Source organism: Ctenopharyngodon idella, chromosome 7 (assembly GCF_019924925.1).
Source record: "Ctenopharyngodon idella isolate HZGC_01 chromosome 7, HZGC01, whole genome shotgun sequence".
NCBI classification, from domain to species: Eukaryota; Metazoa; Chordata; class Actinopteri; order Cypriniformes; family Xenocyprididae; genus Ctenopharyngodon; species Ctenopharyngodon idella.
Window position 1 is genome coordinate 4767483 of NC_067226.1, and position 16096 is coordinate 4783578.

At 37.8% G+C, this 16096-nt stretch overlaps 1 protein-coding gene across 1 annotated transcript; it reads left to right on the top strand.

Annotated features, from left to right (window-relative positions):
* The first annotated feature begins 273 nt into the window (after nt 1-273).
* On the top strand, nt 274-14015 carry copb1 (COPI coat complex subunit beta 1). Its single transcript, XM_051900162.1, has 22 exons — nt 274-437; nt 1393-1542; nt 2320-2549; nt 2644-2813; nt 2900-3014; nt 3106-3198; nt 5063-5200; nt 5295-5414; nt 5504-5611; nt 6402-6548; nt 6763-6908; nt 7090-7186; nt 9162-9322; nt 9401-9521; nt 9630-9857; nt 10008-10187; nt 10972-11116; nt 11203-11322; nt 11423-11568; nt 11674-11763; nt 13203-13358; nt 13676-14015. The coding sequence occupies exons 2-22, from the start codon at nt 1452-1454 to the stop codon at nt 13733-13735; spliced, it is 2862 nt and encodes a 953-aa protein (XP_051756122.1). The 5' UTR covers nt 274-437; nt 1393-1451; the 3' UTR covers nt 13736-14015.
* Nucleotides 14016-16096: the final 2081 nt, after the last annotated feature.

Genomic DNA, 16096 nt, shown 5'->3' on the forward strand with positions numbered 1-16096 from the left:
ATTTTTATTTCTGTTTTAGTTTTAGCTATTTAGTAGGCTACATCAAGATAAACTAAAATGAGATGTTGTGAAATAGGCAAGTTTTTTTATCCTTTATTTTATTTCAGTAAGCGTTTTATATTAATTTTATTTACAGTAGCTAACGAAAATAATGTTTTTCGTTTTAGTTAACTAATAACTCTGTTTCAGATCAATGAATACAAAAGGCTTGTATTACTGAGCATTTGCGCATCAAACTTTCGGTTTTACTTTTTTTCCTTCACTCACGAACCATCAAACTTTCGCGTTTGCGTAACCGTGTAGTGTGAGCCTTCTGGCTCGCTGTAGTATTGATGTGGCCAAGTCAGTCAGGTTCCACGTCATTCGGAAGGATCAGAATTTCACCAGACACGGATGCGTATACAGAAGAAGAGAAAGACCTGAGACTTATTTGAAAGGTAATAAATAAGAAGCAAAACAAGTCAGCACATTAATAAAAAACGAATTTGTTGTCATTTTAAGCCACAGACAACAATCACCAGTTTGTGTTCGTTTTTATCGCAGACTGTTAGCGTGCTAGCTGCTACTGCAGCAGTGATGTCGTTTAAACACGCAATCAGTAATATAACTGTACAACATTAACTGTGTTACCTATATGTTATTAGACAGCAGTGCTGATATTAATACGCTTAGTGTTTATAATACATGCACAACATGGTACAAATCGATCTTTTGTCACGGCTGGCTCAGGTTTTTCAAACTAGCTGCTAATTCAGTGAATCCCAGTGCGGTCGCAGACCGTGAGACTTCTAACAGGATCTTGATTAAAAAGATTCTTGTTACCAGGATCGACGCTACAAATCATTAGTTAAATGTACAGTTTGACTCTGCTTTATGTAGTTGCACATACTGTGGTAGTATCATGGTATTCTTTGAAGTACAAGATACGTGAATATGGCAATGCATCTAGCAATTGTTGGCTAATTACAGAAAGTTGTACATATACAATTTTGAGAAATATCATTAAAATGATGTACACTTACATGAGGTGACTCCAGTTCTAACAGTCTTCTAGAAAAATGGGTTTTATTATAAAGGGTGCTGGTGGTCCTTCTTGGCCACCACCAAGTTGACATCACATGACCTGCTGTGACACGCAATTAAGTAACTACTACTACTAAAAATGTTTATTTGTATAGCACCTTGAGCCAGTGCTCACTGCTCAGGCCACTTCATGTGTGCACAAGTATAAAAGTACCAAACAATATTCATAATTTCAGTAGAGATGTCACATTACACAGTTCAGATACATTACATTTCAAAGGCTTTTTTTTTTTGTTTTGTTTTTGTTTATGGTATTAAATGACTATTCACTTGAACTTTTACTAATGTATTTTGTAAACTTTGTTTTAGGAAAGCTCATAGGCATTCAGTCTGAGTGGAGTCTTGTGAAGGGAAGAAGAGCTGACATCATGACAGCCGCGGAGAATGTGTGTTATACCCTCATCAATGTCACCAATGACTCTGAACCGCCATCAGAAGTCAGCTTAAAAGCTGATTTAGGTAATATTCATGTGTAGTAATGTTAGTCAATTTGTATTAATGTACACTACCGTTTAAAAGTTTGGGGTTCAAGATTAAGTCATTTTGAGAACAGGCAGTTTTGCTCACCAAGGTTGCATTTATTTGATCAAAAATACAGTAAATAAATAAACAATATTATCAAATATTATTAAAACTAAAAAATAATGATGTTCTATTTTATATATTTTAAAATTAAATTTATTCCTTTGGCAAATCTGAGTTTTCAGCAGCCATTACTCCAGTTTTTAGTGTCACACGAAATAATTTTAATATGCTTTGATTAAAGGGTTAATTCACCAAAAAAATGAAATTTCTGTCAGTAATTACCCACCCTCATGTCGTTCTAAACCCGTAAGACCTACGTTCATCTTCAGAAAACAAATTAAGATATTTTTGATGAAATCCGAAAGGTTTTTTTTATCTCCCATAGAAAGCAATGAAATTACCACATTCAAGGTCTAGAAAAGTAGTAAAGACATTGTTAAAATAGTCAGTGTGAATACAGTGGTTCAACCTTAATATTATGAAGTGACAAGAATACTTTTTGTGCGCAAAAACAAAACAAAAATAACGACTTTATTCAACAGTTTCCTCTCTGTGCAAGCTGAAGGACTGTCATTCTTGATCAATGTTATGCAAATGCATCCTTGCTGAATAAAAGCATTAATCTTACTGACCCCAACATTTTGAAAGGTAGTAAATGTGGGGGTTAAAATGCACCCTAACAGTTTTGCTCCTTTATGTTTGTCAAAACAGAAAAGGGAGAAATCAAAGCCAAGACAGAGGCTTTGAAGAAGGTCATCATCATGATCCTGAATGGAGAGAAACTGCCAGGCCTGTTAATGACCATCATCCGGTTTGTGCTGCCTCTGCAGGACCACACAATTAAGAAACTACTCCTAGTTTTTTGGGAGATTGTTCCCAAAACTACTCCTGATGGCAAACTTCTTCAGGAGATGATCTTGGTCTGTGATGCCTATAGGAAGGTAGGCATGAAAAATGGAACTATTATGTATATTGCTTATTGTGAGGATATATATTTCTTTGTCTAAATATGCCATCTGTGTTCTGCATCTGCAGGATCTCCAGCATCCCAATGAGTTCATCCGTGGCTCCACCCTGCGCTTCCTGTGCAAGCTGAAGGAATCTGAGCTGCTGGAGCCCCTTATGCCAGCGATCCGCGCCTGTCTGGAGCACCGTCACAGCTACGTACGACGCAATGCAGTACTGGCCATCTACACTATCTACAGGTGTGTTGATGGATCTTTGTGCACAAGTGAGAAACAAACATTAAAGGCCGTTTTTTTTTATATTTCATTTGTTCATTTTTTTTTAGGAACTTTGAGCATTTAATCCCAGATGCTCCTGAGCTGATTCATGATTTTCTTGTAAATGAGAAAGATGCAAGCTGCAAGAGAAATGCGTTTATGATGCTGATTCATGCAGATCAGGTACACAGTCTGATTAAAAATATTTATTTTTTTTGTTACAAGAATGAATCTCATGAAGCTAAGTACCTGTTCTTTTAATAAATTTTTGCAGGATAGAGCTCTGGACTACCTTAGCACATGTATTGATCAGGTGCATACTTTCGGAGACATTCTCCAGCTCGTCATTGTGGAACTAATTTATAAGGTGAGGTGTCAATTCATATTTAAAAATAAATTTTTGTTTAACCCACAGAGACCCAGCATAGAAGAATAGCGTTGTAAGTATAAAGCAATTAAATAATATTTAACTTTCTCTAAATATGAGTTAAAACAACACACAACAGTAGCTGCATATTAACTGCCTTAATTATATTCCTTAATATTCAACAATATTATTGATTTGATGGCACTGACGCAATTGAATGAGAACTGAGCTGGACGATGAAATCGCTGTTTTCTGCAGAACTGATTTATAGATAAAATAATCGAATGTAATAATTGACGATCTCTACAATGGAACTGAATCAACACTGAACTGGCTTCAGCTGAACAATGACACTGTTTCCTTTTAGAGCTGCTGTACAGTCGAAATAAACTCTGTAAATCACTGTAAAGCTGCTTTGAAACACTCTGTATTTTATAAAGTGCTATATAAATAAAGGTGACTTGACTTGAATGCCACAGCTTGCTAATGTCACACAAAGCCAGCTGACACATTTCTTAACAGTATTAGAACAAATGTATCTAATTATAAAATAAGTATTTGATGTGTAATATTTTCTAATATTTTCCTTAATGTCTAGTGATGGAAAAAGGCTTAAATGCGCTGAAATTTTGAACATAATTAATTTTGAGACCATTTTTCCACCTTTTTCCTGACGAGCCTACTGAGTTTTGAATTATGGGTGACACTTTGGGGAACTTACATTCAAAAAGTCTGAAATTAATAATTTCAAATTATAAGCTTGAATTACATATAATCCTTATCTGTCAGTTTGACTGAATGAGCTGTCAATTTTCCTTCGTTTTATTTTCAGGCGTCATCAGAATAACGTAATGCTTGGTATTTTAGTGTGACGTGGTATAACAAAAATATCTGTGGCAAGACCTCTTTTCAGTAGCTGCATTCTTTTCCTCCTGAATATTTTCTCTTTTTCCCCTTTATTCCGCTGTAACAGTAGGAAAAAAATACAACATGTTCTGAGCATTTGTGGTCTGGAATGCACTGAGATTCTCTCATTTTTATTCTCAAATCCTATAAATAAATATTTATAACAATAACAGTAACAATAAATATTTTTAACATAAGTGGTATCTAAATTACTACACTGAATTTAATATATGCTTTGCTAGGAAAATTTATAACAGTATTTAAAATGGTCAAATAATGAAATTTCTTATATTGCTGAATTGCTGAGTTGAGAATTTGAAACTTTTGATTACCATATAGTGGTGACATTTTGCAACCTTAAATGCATAGCACTGCAAATTTTCTCTATAACTAATGGCTTCTTACAGGTATGAATAAGGGTGAAAGAATACACCATGAATATCAATGCTTGCTATTTTAAATTAAAAACTAGAGTATAGTAAACAAAATAATGGAAATTCTATAAAATAAACTAATTTTCTTTTTATTAACCCTCGCGTCATTCTAAAGCTGTATGCTATTTTTTTTTTTTTTTTTTTTCAGTGGATGTTTTAAAAAGAATCTCAATAGTTTTTCTGTGTAACAACATTTCATAGGGACCACAAGTTGTCAAGCTCCAAAAGGGACAAAAGCACAATCCATAAAAATTTTGTATTATATTCCACATTACTGATTAACTTCACTTCGACTGTGGCTCTTGAATCATAAACATGAAACATCTTGTGGCCAGTGTCAAGTCTTCATTTTCTGTTCTGGATGAACTACTTTTTTACAGAACTGCTGTCATCAACAGCGCAGTTATTCCTCATGCTTAATCAAATGCTGAGCTCTTTGGCTTTATGCACACTGCATACTATCAGGTGGTCTAGATTCTAGAACACATTCTCACTGTCTATTTTATATCTCTACATTTGTTTAGGTCTGTCATGCCAACCCCTCGGAGAGAGCTCGTTTCATCCGTTGTATATACAACCTGCTGCAGTCGTCCAGTCCTGCTGTAAAATATGAAGCAGCTGGAACTCTGGTTACTCTGTCCAGCGCTCCCACCGCCATCAAGGTACAGCGTCTAACACCACGGTTGTTCCCATATATATGCTTTCTGCATGGTGGGAAATAGTGGAATGACATTGTTTAAATGTTCTCTGTTTCAGGCTGCTGCTCAGTGCTACATTGATCTGATCATTAAAGAGAGTGACAACAACGTAAAGCTCATTGTTCTGGACCGTCTGATTGAGCTGAAGGAACACCCCACACATGAGCGTGTGCTGCAGGTATACATGAGTTCATCACCTCATTTGGAGCCATTCGTTCCACAAATTAAACCAGTAACAGGAAGTTTGGTGCTTTGTTCTGCTTATAGGACCTTGTGATGGATATTCTGAGGGTTTTGACCACTCCTGATCTTGAGGTCCGCAAGAAGACCCTACAGCTGGCCTTGGACCTGGTGTCCTCCCGCAATGTAGAGGAGGTGTGTGTGACAACATGCCATTTAAAGGGATAGTTCACCCAAAAATGAACATTGTCGTCATTAATTCATGTCGTTTCAAACCTGTATGACTGACTTTTCAAGTGGAACACAAAAGGAGGAATGTTGACGAATGTAGTGGCTACTCTTTTTTATGTATCGAAAGTGAATGGGGACTGTAAATAGCCAAAAAGAACCGTAAAACACTATAAAAGTAGTCTGTATGACTTAAGGGGTGGTCACACTATTCATTCCATTGACAAATGTGGGAGCCTGAAAACTCAAGCTCATGCAAAGAAGTTTCAAGAAGTTTGTTTTGTAACATTTGAAGATTTGATCAATAGAACGATACATCATGACGTGACCTTTTAGCTGAATTAAAATAACCAAAAACTATAAAGCTGCAGGTTTGCAGCGTTGCAGGAAAGTGGAGTAGTTTGTATATTTTCACATTTTTTTATTTATTATTATTATTATTTGTTATTTGTTCATTTTGTTTTCAAAAAAAAGGTGCCACCAAACACTGTGATGTCATATCCTTTTTGTTGCAATGTCCAAAGAAATTTTGCATACTCAAAGTCTAGTGTAAAAGCTGCATAATGTGCCACATTCTATTACTTTATTAGCTTTTTTCTGATTTTGGCACTTGACATCCTGGATCCCTATTTACTTTTATTATATGGAGAAATAAGATCAAGAATATACGAATACAAAATTGAAGTCTTTCATTTTAATTCACTATTAAGTAATTCACTGTTCTATTCAAGTGCCTCAATTGTTTTTTTTTCCACAGCTGGTTATAGTGCTGAAGAAAGAAGTCATCAAAACCAACAATGTGACAGAGCATGAAGACACAGACAAGTACAGGCAGCTGCTTGTTCGCACTCTCCACTCGTGTAGCGTGCGCTTCCCTGACATGGCAGCCAATGTCATCCCTGTGGTACGTCTACTGACTGAACACTCAGAATGCTTTTTTACAGTTAAACTATTTTAAAACATTCTTTACTAGCAAAGAAATTGAAGTTACACACTTCACTAGATCGGTGGACCATTTAACTGTTAATTCATCTAGCCCTTTTAGACCTTACGATGAATAAACTCTCTGCACTCATCTTTACTCTTAAATTCACTACTTGTGTTTTGTGTGGCCACAGCTGATGGAGTTCCTGAGTGACACTAATGAGGCAGCCGCAGCTGATGTGCTGGAGTTTGTGCGTGAGGCGATTCAGAGGTTTGACAACCTTAGACCTCTCATCATTGAGAAGATGCTGGAGGTTTTCCACGCTATCAAGACGGTCAAGTAAGAGATGCTGAATAACAACTTCTTTAAAAGTTTGATAAATCCAATTACATATATCATCTGTACATGAAAAATTAATTTGTGTATTCTAGACCGTTTAATAGTTATTTGTCTTGTTTAGTGTTATAAAAGGGATTGTGATGCATTGCAGTAATTTTAAAAAAGGACTTTTGTGTTGCAGGATTTACAGAGGAGCTCTGTGGATTTTGGGTGAATATTGCAGCACTAAAGAGGACATCCAGAGTGTCATGACAGAAGTCCGCAGATCTATGGGAGAGGTCTGTAGTGCATCAATTTGAATAACTTTGTCACGTCCAGGGCTCGTCATTAACGCATGTCCAGAGCAAGCACCAAAATGAATTCGGACAATTGAAATGTCAAATGAATTCCTTGAGAGTGAAATGAGTAATCATATCAAGTCGAATGAAATTGAGTGGAAGTCTTGGAGGTTAGAGGTTGAGCCAGCAGCCATATCACCATGTAGCCCAAGACTGGTTGCCCAAGCTAAGCAGGGTTGAGCCTGGTCATTACCTGGGTGGGAGACCTCCTGGGAAACCAGGTTGCTGCTGGAAAATGTGTTAGTGAGGCCAGCAGGGGGTGCTCACCCTGTGGTCTGTGTGGGTCCTAATGCCCCAGTGTAGTGACGGGGACACTATACTGTAACAAGCACCATCCTTCGGATGAGACGTTAAACTGAGGTCCTGACTCTCTGTGGTGATTAAAAATCCCATGGCACTTCTCGTAAGGAGTATGTGTCCTGGCCAAATTCCCTCCATTTGCCCTGATCAATCATGGCCTCCTAACAATCCCCATCCTGCGAACTGGCTCTATCACTTTTTCTCCTCTCCAACTATAGCTGGTGTATGGTGAACACACTGGTGCCGTTGTACTGTGGCTGCCGTCACATCATCCAATTGGATGCTGCACGCTGGTGGTCGGTGAGGAGAGACCCCTAATGTGATTGTAAAGTGCTTTAGCTGTACGGTAGTACATAGTAAAGCACTAATATACACTATATTGCCAAAAGTTTTGGGGCACCCCTCCAAATCATTGAATTCAGGTGTTCCAATCACTTCCGTGGCCACAGGTGTATAAAATCAAGCACCTAGGCATGCAGACTGCTTCTACAAACATTTGTGAAAGAATAGGTCGCTCTCAGGAGCTCAGTGAATTCAAGCGTGGTACCGTGATAGGTTGCCATCTGTGCACTAAGTCCATTCATGAAATTCCCTCACTACTAAATATTCCACGGTCAACTGTTAGTGGTATTATAACAAAGTGGAAGCAATTGGGAACAACAGCAACTCAGCCACAAAGTGGTCGGCCACGTAAAATCACAGAGCGGGGTCAACACATGCTGAGGCGCACAGTGCGCAGAAGTCGCCAACTTTCTGCAGAGTCAATAGCTACAGACCTCCAAACTTCATGTGGCCTTGAGATTAGCTCAAGAACAGTGCGTAGAGAGCTTCATGGAATGGGTTTCCATGGCCGAGCAGCTGCATCCAAGCCTTACATCACCAAGTGCAATGCAAAGCGTCGGATGCAGTGGTGTAAAGCACACCACCAATGGACTCTAGAGCAGTGGAGACGTGTTCTCTGGAGTGACGAATCACACTTCTCTATCTGGCAATCCGATGGACGAGTCTGGGTTTGGCGGTTGCCAGGAGAACGGTACTTGCCTGACTGCATTGTGCCAAGTGTAAAGTTTGGTGGAGGGGGGATTATGGTGTGGGGTTGTTTTTCAGGGGTTGGGCTTGGCCCCTTAGTTCCAGTGAAAGGAACTCATAATGCTTCAGCATACCAAGACATTTTGGACAATTTCATGCTCCCAACTTTGTGGGAACAGTTTGGGGATGGCCCCTTCCTGTTCCAACATGACTGCGCACCAGTGCACAAAGCAAGGTCCATAAAGACATGGATGAGCGAGTCTGGTGTGGAGGAACTTGACTGGCCTGCACAGAATCCTGACCTCAACCCAACAGAACAGCTTTGGGATGAATTAGAGCGGAGACTGCGAGCCAGGCCTTCTCGCCAACATCACTGCCTGACCTCACAAATGCGCTTCTAGTAGAATGGTCAAAAATTCCTATAAACACACTCCTAAACCTTGTGGAAAGCCTTCCCAGAAGAGTTGAAAAAAGATTTTTTAAAGATTAGCTAAATTGCGATAAACATTCTTTATTAATGTCACTACACCTTGTAGTGCTCTAAAACATTAAACTGTTTTAATCTATGTCTGTCTGTCTTATTCAGATCCCAATTGTGGAGAACGAATTGAAGAAGGAAGCGGGAGAGGTGAAACCTGAGGAAGAGATGACTGCAACTCCAGCTCCTAAGCTGGTGACAGAAATGGGCACCTACGTCACTCAGAGTGCCCTGAGCACCAGCAGGCCATCCAAGAAAGAAGAGGACAGGTGATTATCTCCCCTTATCGATACATTATGTAGATCGTCCTCTTTATTACATCTCTAAAATAATCCTTTATTCTGTAGGCCTCCTCTAAGGGGTTTCCTGATGGATGGAGACTTTTACGTTGCTGCCTCACTGGCCACTACTCTCACCAAAGTGGCACTGCGCTATGTTGCCCTTGCGGAGGACAAAAAAAGGCAAAATGTAAATTCATTTTAAAACTGCTCATTCCATGAACAGTGACTAAACTGTCAATCTAAATTATTAATGTGTCTAATTGTGGTAGAATAAATTTTATTTTGCTGTTTTTAGTCATTTGTGGCAGAGGCCATGCTGTTTATGGCCACTGTGCTCCATCTGGGCAAGTCGTCTCTACCCAAGAAGCCCATCACTGATGATGACGTAGACCGGATCTCGCTATGCCTCAAAGTCCTGTCCGAATGCTCGCCCCTCATGAACGACATCTTCAACAAGGAGTGCCGCAGATCCCTGTCCCATATGCTCGCTGTCAGACTGGAAGAGGAGAAACTGTCTCAGAAGGTAAACATGTCTTTGCATTGCTTTCTCCTAATAACTGAGCTCAGAAACATAATGTGGTATAGATGGACATGTTGTCGGATAATGTCTTATAGATTAAAAGATCATAATTTGTGACCATGATATTTAATTTTGTTCTTCTTGTTTTATCAGAAAGAGTCTGAGAAGCGTAACGTGACTGTTCAGGCAGATGATCCCATCTCCTTCATGCAGTTGACCGCTAAGAACGAGATGGCGTCCAAAGAAGACCAGTTCCAACTCAGTCTGCTGGCCGCTATGGGCAATACTCAGAGGAAAGAAGCCGCAGACCCTCTGGCCTCTAAACTTAATAAGGTCTTTGGAGGATTTTATCTGTATCTGTTTGAATTTGCCGTATTTCTATGATGATGACTAGTTGCGCAAGGCTAAACATAATTGGAAAGGTTGTTTGTAGTTCATTTTGTACCACCAGAGGGCATGTTGGTTCAACTGATGGAGATTTTAACACTAAAGTGTCACATCAGGCAGGAGTCTTAAGAATGTTCCGCCCATTTATAGCATCTCACAATATAATAGTTCCATACTTCTCATTTTTTTCAGCAAAGCTTTTGAATTACAGGTTTTGAACTTTTTGTTTTGACTCCAAGACCACAACAATATTTGAAGGCCCCCTCCTCATATAGGCTAATAGCTTTCCTCTAGTACATCAGTTGTAAGTTTTGTTTTCGATGCTTATTTTTCATTTACAGAAACTAGGAGTGTCCAAAGATTAAAAAAAGTAACTAAAATAATTCTAATTAAATACATTTCTGAGTTCCAGAAATTTTAAAAGCTGAATGTTCTTCAATGATATAACTCTACTTAACAAATGAATTTACATGACTTTTCTAGGTCTAGAAATGGCAATTTTAAACTTAGGCTACCTCATATCCAGAGCTGTAGGGAAAAAAAACTGCTGTTGAGGTAGTGAATAAAAAAATGAAATCTTAATTTTTAGCTTTTATAGCTTATTTTTGTATTTTTAGCTTGTTTTGTCTCATTTTGAATCATTTTAAGTTATCTTAAGGCCCCCTATTGGGCCCCGGCCCTGTGGTTAAAAACCATGTCCCAGACTGAACCATCTCATGTTTTCTTCCAGGTCACCCAATTGACTGGTTTCTCAGATCCAGTGTACGCAGAAGCTTATGTCCATGTCAATCAGTATGACATCGTCCTGGATGTCCTGGTTGTTAATCAGACTAGTGACACCCTCCAGAACTGTACCTTGGAGCTGGCAACACTTGGTACAAGTTGTCCCTTTCAAACATAAAAATAACTTTTTAGCGTGTTTTTTGTGCATGATTTACTGACCATATTCCTCAAACTCCAGGTGATCTTAAATTGGTTGAGAAACCGTCTCCTCTCACATTGGCTCCTCACGACTTTGCCAACATTAAAGCTAATGTGAAAGTGGCCTCCACAGAGAATGGCATCATATTTGGAAACATAGGTTTGTGGACTATATGTAGATAACCTTATTTAAACCTGTACTATTTTGTTGTTGAGGTAGGACCTGGAATCACTTTAATAATCAAAAACATATTTTGCAGTATATGATGTATCAGGAGCAGCCAGTGACAGGAACTGTGTAGTCCTCAGCGACATTCACATTGACATCATGGATTACATTCAGCCGGCCTCCTGCACAGATGCCGAGTTCAGACAGATGTGGGCTGAATTTGAGTGGGAAAATAAGGCAAGTCTGGGGGACTGGTGAATTCCTAATGGATAATGGCTACATTAATCTCCTTTTCTGTTAGCGGGAATATCTAGAATTTGTACTGTTTTTTTTTCCACACAGGTTACCGTCAACACCAACATCACAGATCTGAACGAGTATCTCCTACACATTCTTAGGTCCACCAACATGAAGTGCTTGACCCCAGAGAAGGTACAATTCTCAAGTGATGAGAACAGTAAATGCAGTGCTAAGCAGATTACTTAAAAATTGTAGTCGGTTACTGATCCCAAATTACATGACACAATTTTTGTTACTAATGTGATCCATTACATTACACATTTAAGGTAATATAATTGGTACATGCACATTTAGACTGGGACTAGGCTTAAAGGCACAATATGTGAGAATGTTGCAGTAAAATATCCAAAAACCACTAGGCCAGTGTTACATATTTTGTTTAGTTGAATACTTACAATATCCCAAATGTTTCCAACTATTTGTAAATTGTGAACGCTCAGAGTAACGTTATAACATCATTTAGCCGGCGACTGCGGCATAATAAAAGTTCCGCTGCTCGCGAGCCGTGTGTCGCGTTCGTCTCTCATTAGCAATCTCTCCAGCGGCCTCGTTCAGCTCCCACAGCACTCGCCCTGCACTGCTTCATACTACAGTAACGTTAATAATCTCATCCATGAACATGTTTTCTGCTCGAGTCCCGTCCCGATTCTTTTCCACTGACTGTGAGGTGAAGATGACATTTCCCAAGATTCCACGCTCAAACTTGTCGACATCAAGCTACGCCTTTGTTTTGAATAGGCGACCTCTAGCGGTGATAAAACTACATATTGTAGCTTTAAGTCTTGTTTGTAAAACTGGGGGAAAATATTTTATTTGTTTACCTGCATGTCATGTGACCATTAACCAACATCAGAGAACTGTGAACTTAATTTTATTATGTTATTATTGACTTAATTTTATTACTGACCTAATTTATTAATTTAATCTCAAGGAGTACTTCAAGTAAATATATTAGGTCAAAGAAGTTGAGGAATCCCTGCATTCCATTTAAATATGAAATGATGTGAATTTGTACATTTTAATTAGTTTGAAAGACTTCCAGAAATGGTAATACATGGTAAAATGACTCACTGAGTGATAATTCAAATAAAAATTAATGTCTTCTTTAGGAGCTGATTAGATATGCATTTTTGCAATGTTGAGAAAACACTTCTGAAAAGTGAAATGATTTCTGTAAATCCAGTGATCAAATGCTGTGTGGGTCTCAGTTTTCAGTAATAGGCACATGACTAATGGCCGGTCTGTGTGTGCAATTCCACAAACCTGGAAGACCTTGTGAACATATATAAGCAGTGGGCTTTTTTAGAAAGTGGTTGGGAGAATCAATGAATTATGAATAATTTACTGCCATTGTGAGAATACCATGTAATCATGTTATCAATAAAAAGTAATCTAGTCTGATTATGAGTATTTTAAAATGTAATATAATTTAATTGAGTACTTAATTTTTGGAATCTGATTACGTAATCCAGATTACATGTAATCAGTTGCTACCCAACACTGAGTAAACGCCTCTATGACTTTATAATACATTTACATTCATATCTCATGTTTTTTGTTTTGTAAATCAGGCCCTGTCCGGCATCTGTGGCTTCATGGCAGCAAACCTATATGCTCGCTCTATATTTGGAGAGGATGCCCTTGCAAACGTTAGCATTGAAAAGCCAATTCACATGGGACCTGATGCCCCAGTCAGTGGACATATTCGTATTCGAGCCAAAAGCCAGGTGAGGTTTTTTACTCTTTGCACCATTTTAATTTAAAGGCATTGGGATCTTTACAGTAAATACTAAATGCTGGATTAGCATTTATGTGCCTACAGACGTGGATAATATTTTAGAATTTCAGTAATGGATTTAGTGATTTCTTTTATAACTTTTTTTCCCCCAATCTGCCTTTGTATAGACACTTATATTTTTGGGTTTTAATAGACAGTTACAAAGTTGTAATTTATTTTTTTAAATGTGTCAGTTTTTGAATTTGCCTATGTGATGCTTTACTGCATGATTAATAACTCCAGGTGATGTTTTGTTTTTTTCAACAGGGTATGGCTTTGAGTTTGGGTGACAAGATCAACCTCTCTCAGAAGAAGTCTGTCTCGTAAATTTCTGAAATTGAGGCCATTGAGGCAAATGGCGAGATTCGACTAAAAAGCGCTACGGTTATTCCAATGTCTTGTCTTTTTTTGCTATCGCTTGTTTGTGTCTCTCCAGACTGCCGTACACATGCAGTGCTTTGTGGCCAAGCTCTAAGCTCTTCAATCCCATAAAATATGTCTAAAGGGGATTATTTTGACATTTTCTACCAACTCAATTCTTAACTGCTCTAAAAGGGATTGACCCTGTTAATCTGTAATCATGTTTCAATAAACATTGCACACCATATACCACGAAAGTGTTTTTATTCTCTTGTTAAACGAATAGTGTTACAATGACCCTTTTTTATGAATTGGGTCACTTGTAAGTAGTCAAAAACAGTACTGCCCTCTAACCACAGTTGACACAACAAAGGATGTGTTCTCTTGAAGAAAATCTTCTGGAATCTTGAGAATTTTGTTATGGTCTCCTGCCTCTTGGATGACTGAGACTCATAAGACTTGTGGTCAGTCATAACTTTCATGTCTATGTAGTGAATAATAATATTAAGTATGAAAGCGTCAAGGTTGTGGTTTTGCCCCGAGTAGATTTGGCCACATAGGGAGCCACATTTTGTTAACTGTCTTTTACTCGCCATGGTTGTATTTTATTTTATTTTATTATTTTTTTGGTCAAAAATACAGTTAAAATGATAATACTGTAAAATTTTATCATTTAAAATAACCTTTTTATGTTTGAACATATTTTAAAATGTAATTTTTTCCTGTGATGACAGAGCTGAATTTTCAGGAGCCATTATTCCAGTTTTCAGTGTCACATGATCCTTCAGAAATCATAATTATTTTTGATTTGGTGCTCAAGAAACATTTCTTATTATCAACATAGTATGGAGCCCCTAAAGGGACATGGTGATGAAAAAAAAAAACATGAGATGGGAGGGAAAAAAAGTATATATTTCAATGCTTTTGCATTTCCTCGCAAAATGTTTTTGCTGTACAGCACAACTGTTTTCTGTATACAGAGCCCCTAAAGGGACATGGAGAAGAGAGGGAATGAGATGGGAAGAAAAATTATTTGTCAATGCTTTTGTGTTTGCTTGCAAAATGTTTTGTGTTCCCCCGAAGAACACAGGGGAACGCAAAACATTAGCAAGAGAACACAAAAGCATTGACAAATAATTTTTCTTCCCATCTCATTCCCTCCCTTCTCCATGTCCCTTTAGGGGCTCTGTATACAGAAAACAGTTGTGCTGCTTAATATTTTTGTGGAAAAATGCCGATACATTTTTTATATAAGTTAAATATAAGTCTTTTGTAATAACATAAATGCCTTTTTTTGATCAATTTAATTCACCCTTGCATAATAAAAGTATTAATTTCTTTTATTTCTATTTAACTGACCCCAGACTTTTGAACGGAAGTGTATGTAATCACTGCATTCACCTGGTCACCAGTCATTGTCTGTTAAAGTGCAGTGGAAGCAGTTTTTGATGTAAATGATACATTAGATCTAAGTAGTTTCCAGGTTCATACAGAGTGGGGAGAATCGGTGTGAAAAGCGCTGACGTGACTATATGTAAGTCCTGCATTTAATTCCATTATGCTTTTATAAGAAGGAACATTACTCGCATAAAAATTACATTAATGGAGTTTTATGAGTTTCCCAGACTTACAGTATATATGGTTATATATATTATACATGCAATAAAATAATAGCCAATGAAAATGAGGTAATAAAGTTCTAAGCAAGCACTATTAATTAAGAGGTTCAGCTCGTACTGCACCTTCTCAAATTTTTTCCACATAATATGTAATGCAGACTGCTTCAAATTTTGTTCAACATCTGAATACATAACTGTTATTCCAACTGTTATGAAAGGCTTAAGCCTAGTCCCAGACTAAAATGCATGTTTGAGCTGTTTTAACTGAAAGCAATTTGCACTGACATTATCTTAAAATATGTCCGTGCCATTGTTTTGTCTCAAGATGCACACCAGCAATGTTTTTTTTTTCTCTGGCATGTTTATAAAAGCTAATAAAAGGGTTAGTTCACCCTAAAATCAAAAAATTATCCTATGATTTACACACCTTCAAGTCATCCTAGGTGCATATGACTATCTTCTTTCAGGCCAACACACTAGGAGATAAATTTAAAAATATCCTGGCTCTTCCTAGCTTTATAATGGTAGTGAATGGAGGGCCAAATTTTGAAGCCCAAAAAAAATGCATTCATCCATCATACAAATAATAAATATGGCTCCGGGGGGTTAATAAAGGCCTTCTGAAGATAAGCGATGGGTTTTTGTAAGAAAAATATCCATATTTCAAACTTCATAAACTAAAACAACTAGCTTCTGCGTAAGTCGACTT

Excerpts from the sequence above, each read along its gene's own strand:
- copb1 (XM_051900162.1), top strand. The coding sequence starts at position 1,452 with ATGACAGCCGCGGAGAATGTGTGTTATACCCTCATCAATGTCACCAAT. Across the intron at positions 6,909-7,089 it reads CACGCTATCAAGACGGTCAA|GATTTACAGAGGAGCTCTGT; the intron begins GTAAGAGATGCT and ends TTTGTGTTGCAG. Across the intron at positions 7,187-9,161 it reads TCCGCAGATCTATGGGAGAG|ATCCCAATTGTGGAGAACGA; the intron begins GTCTGTAGTGCA and ends TGTCTTATTCAG.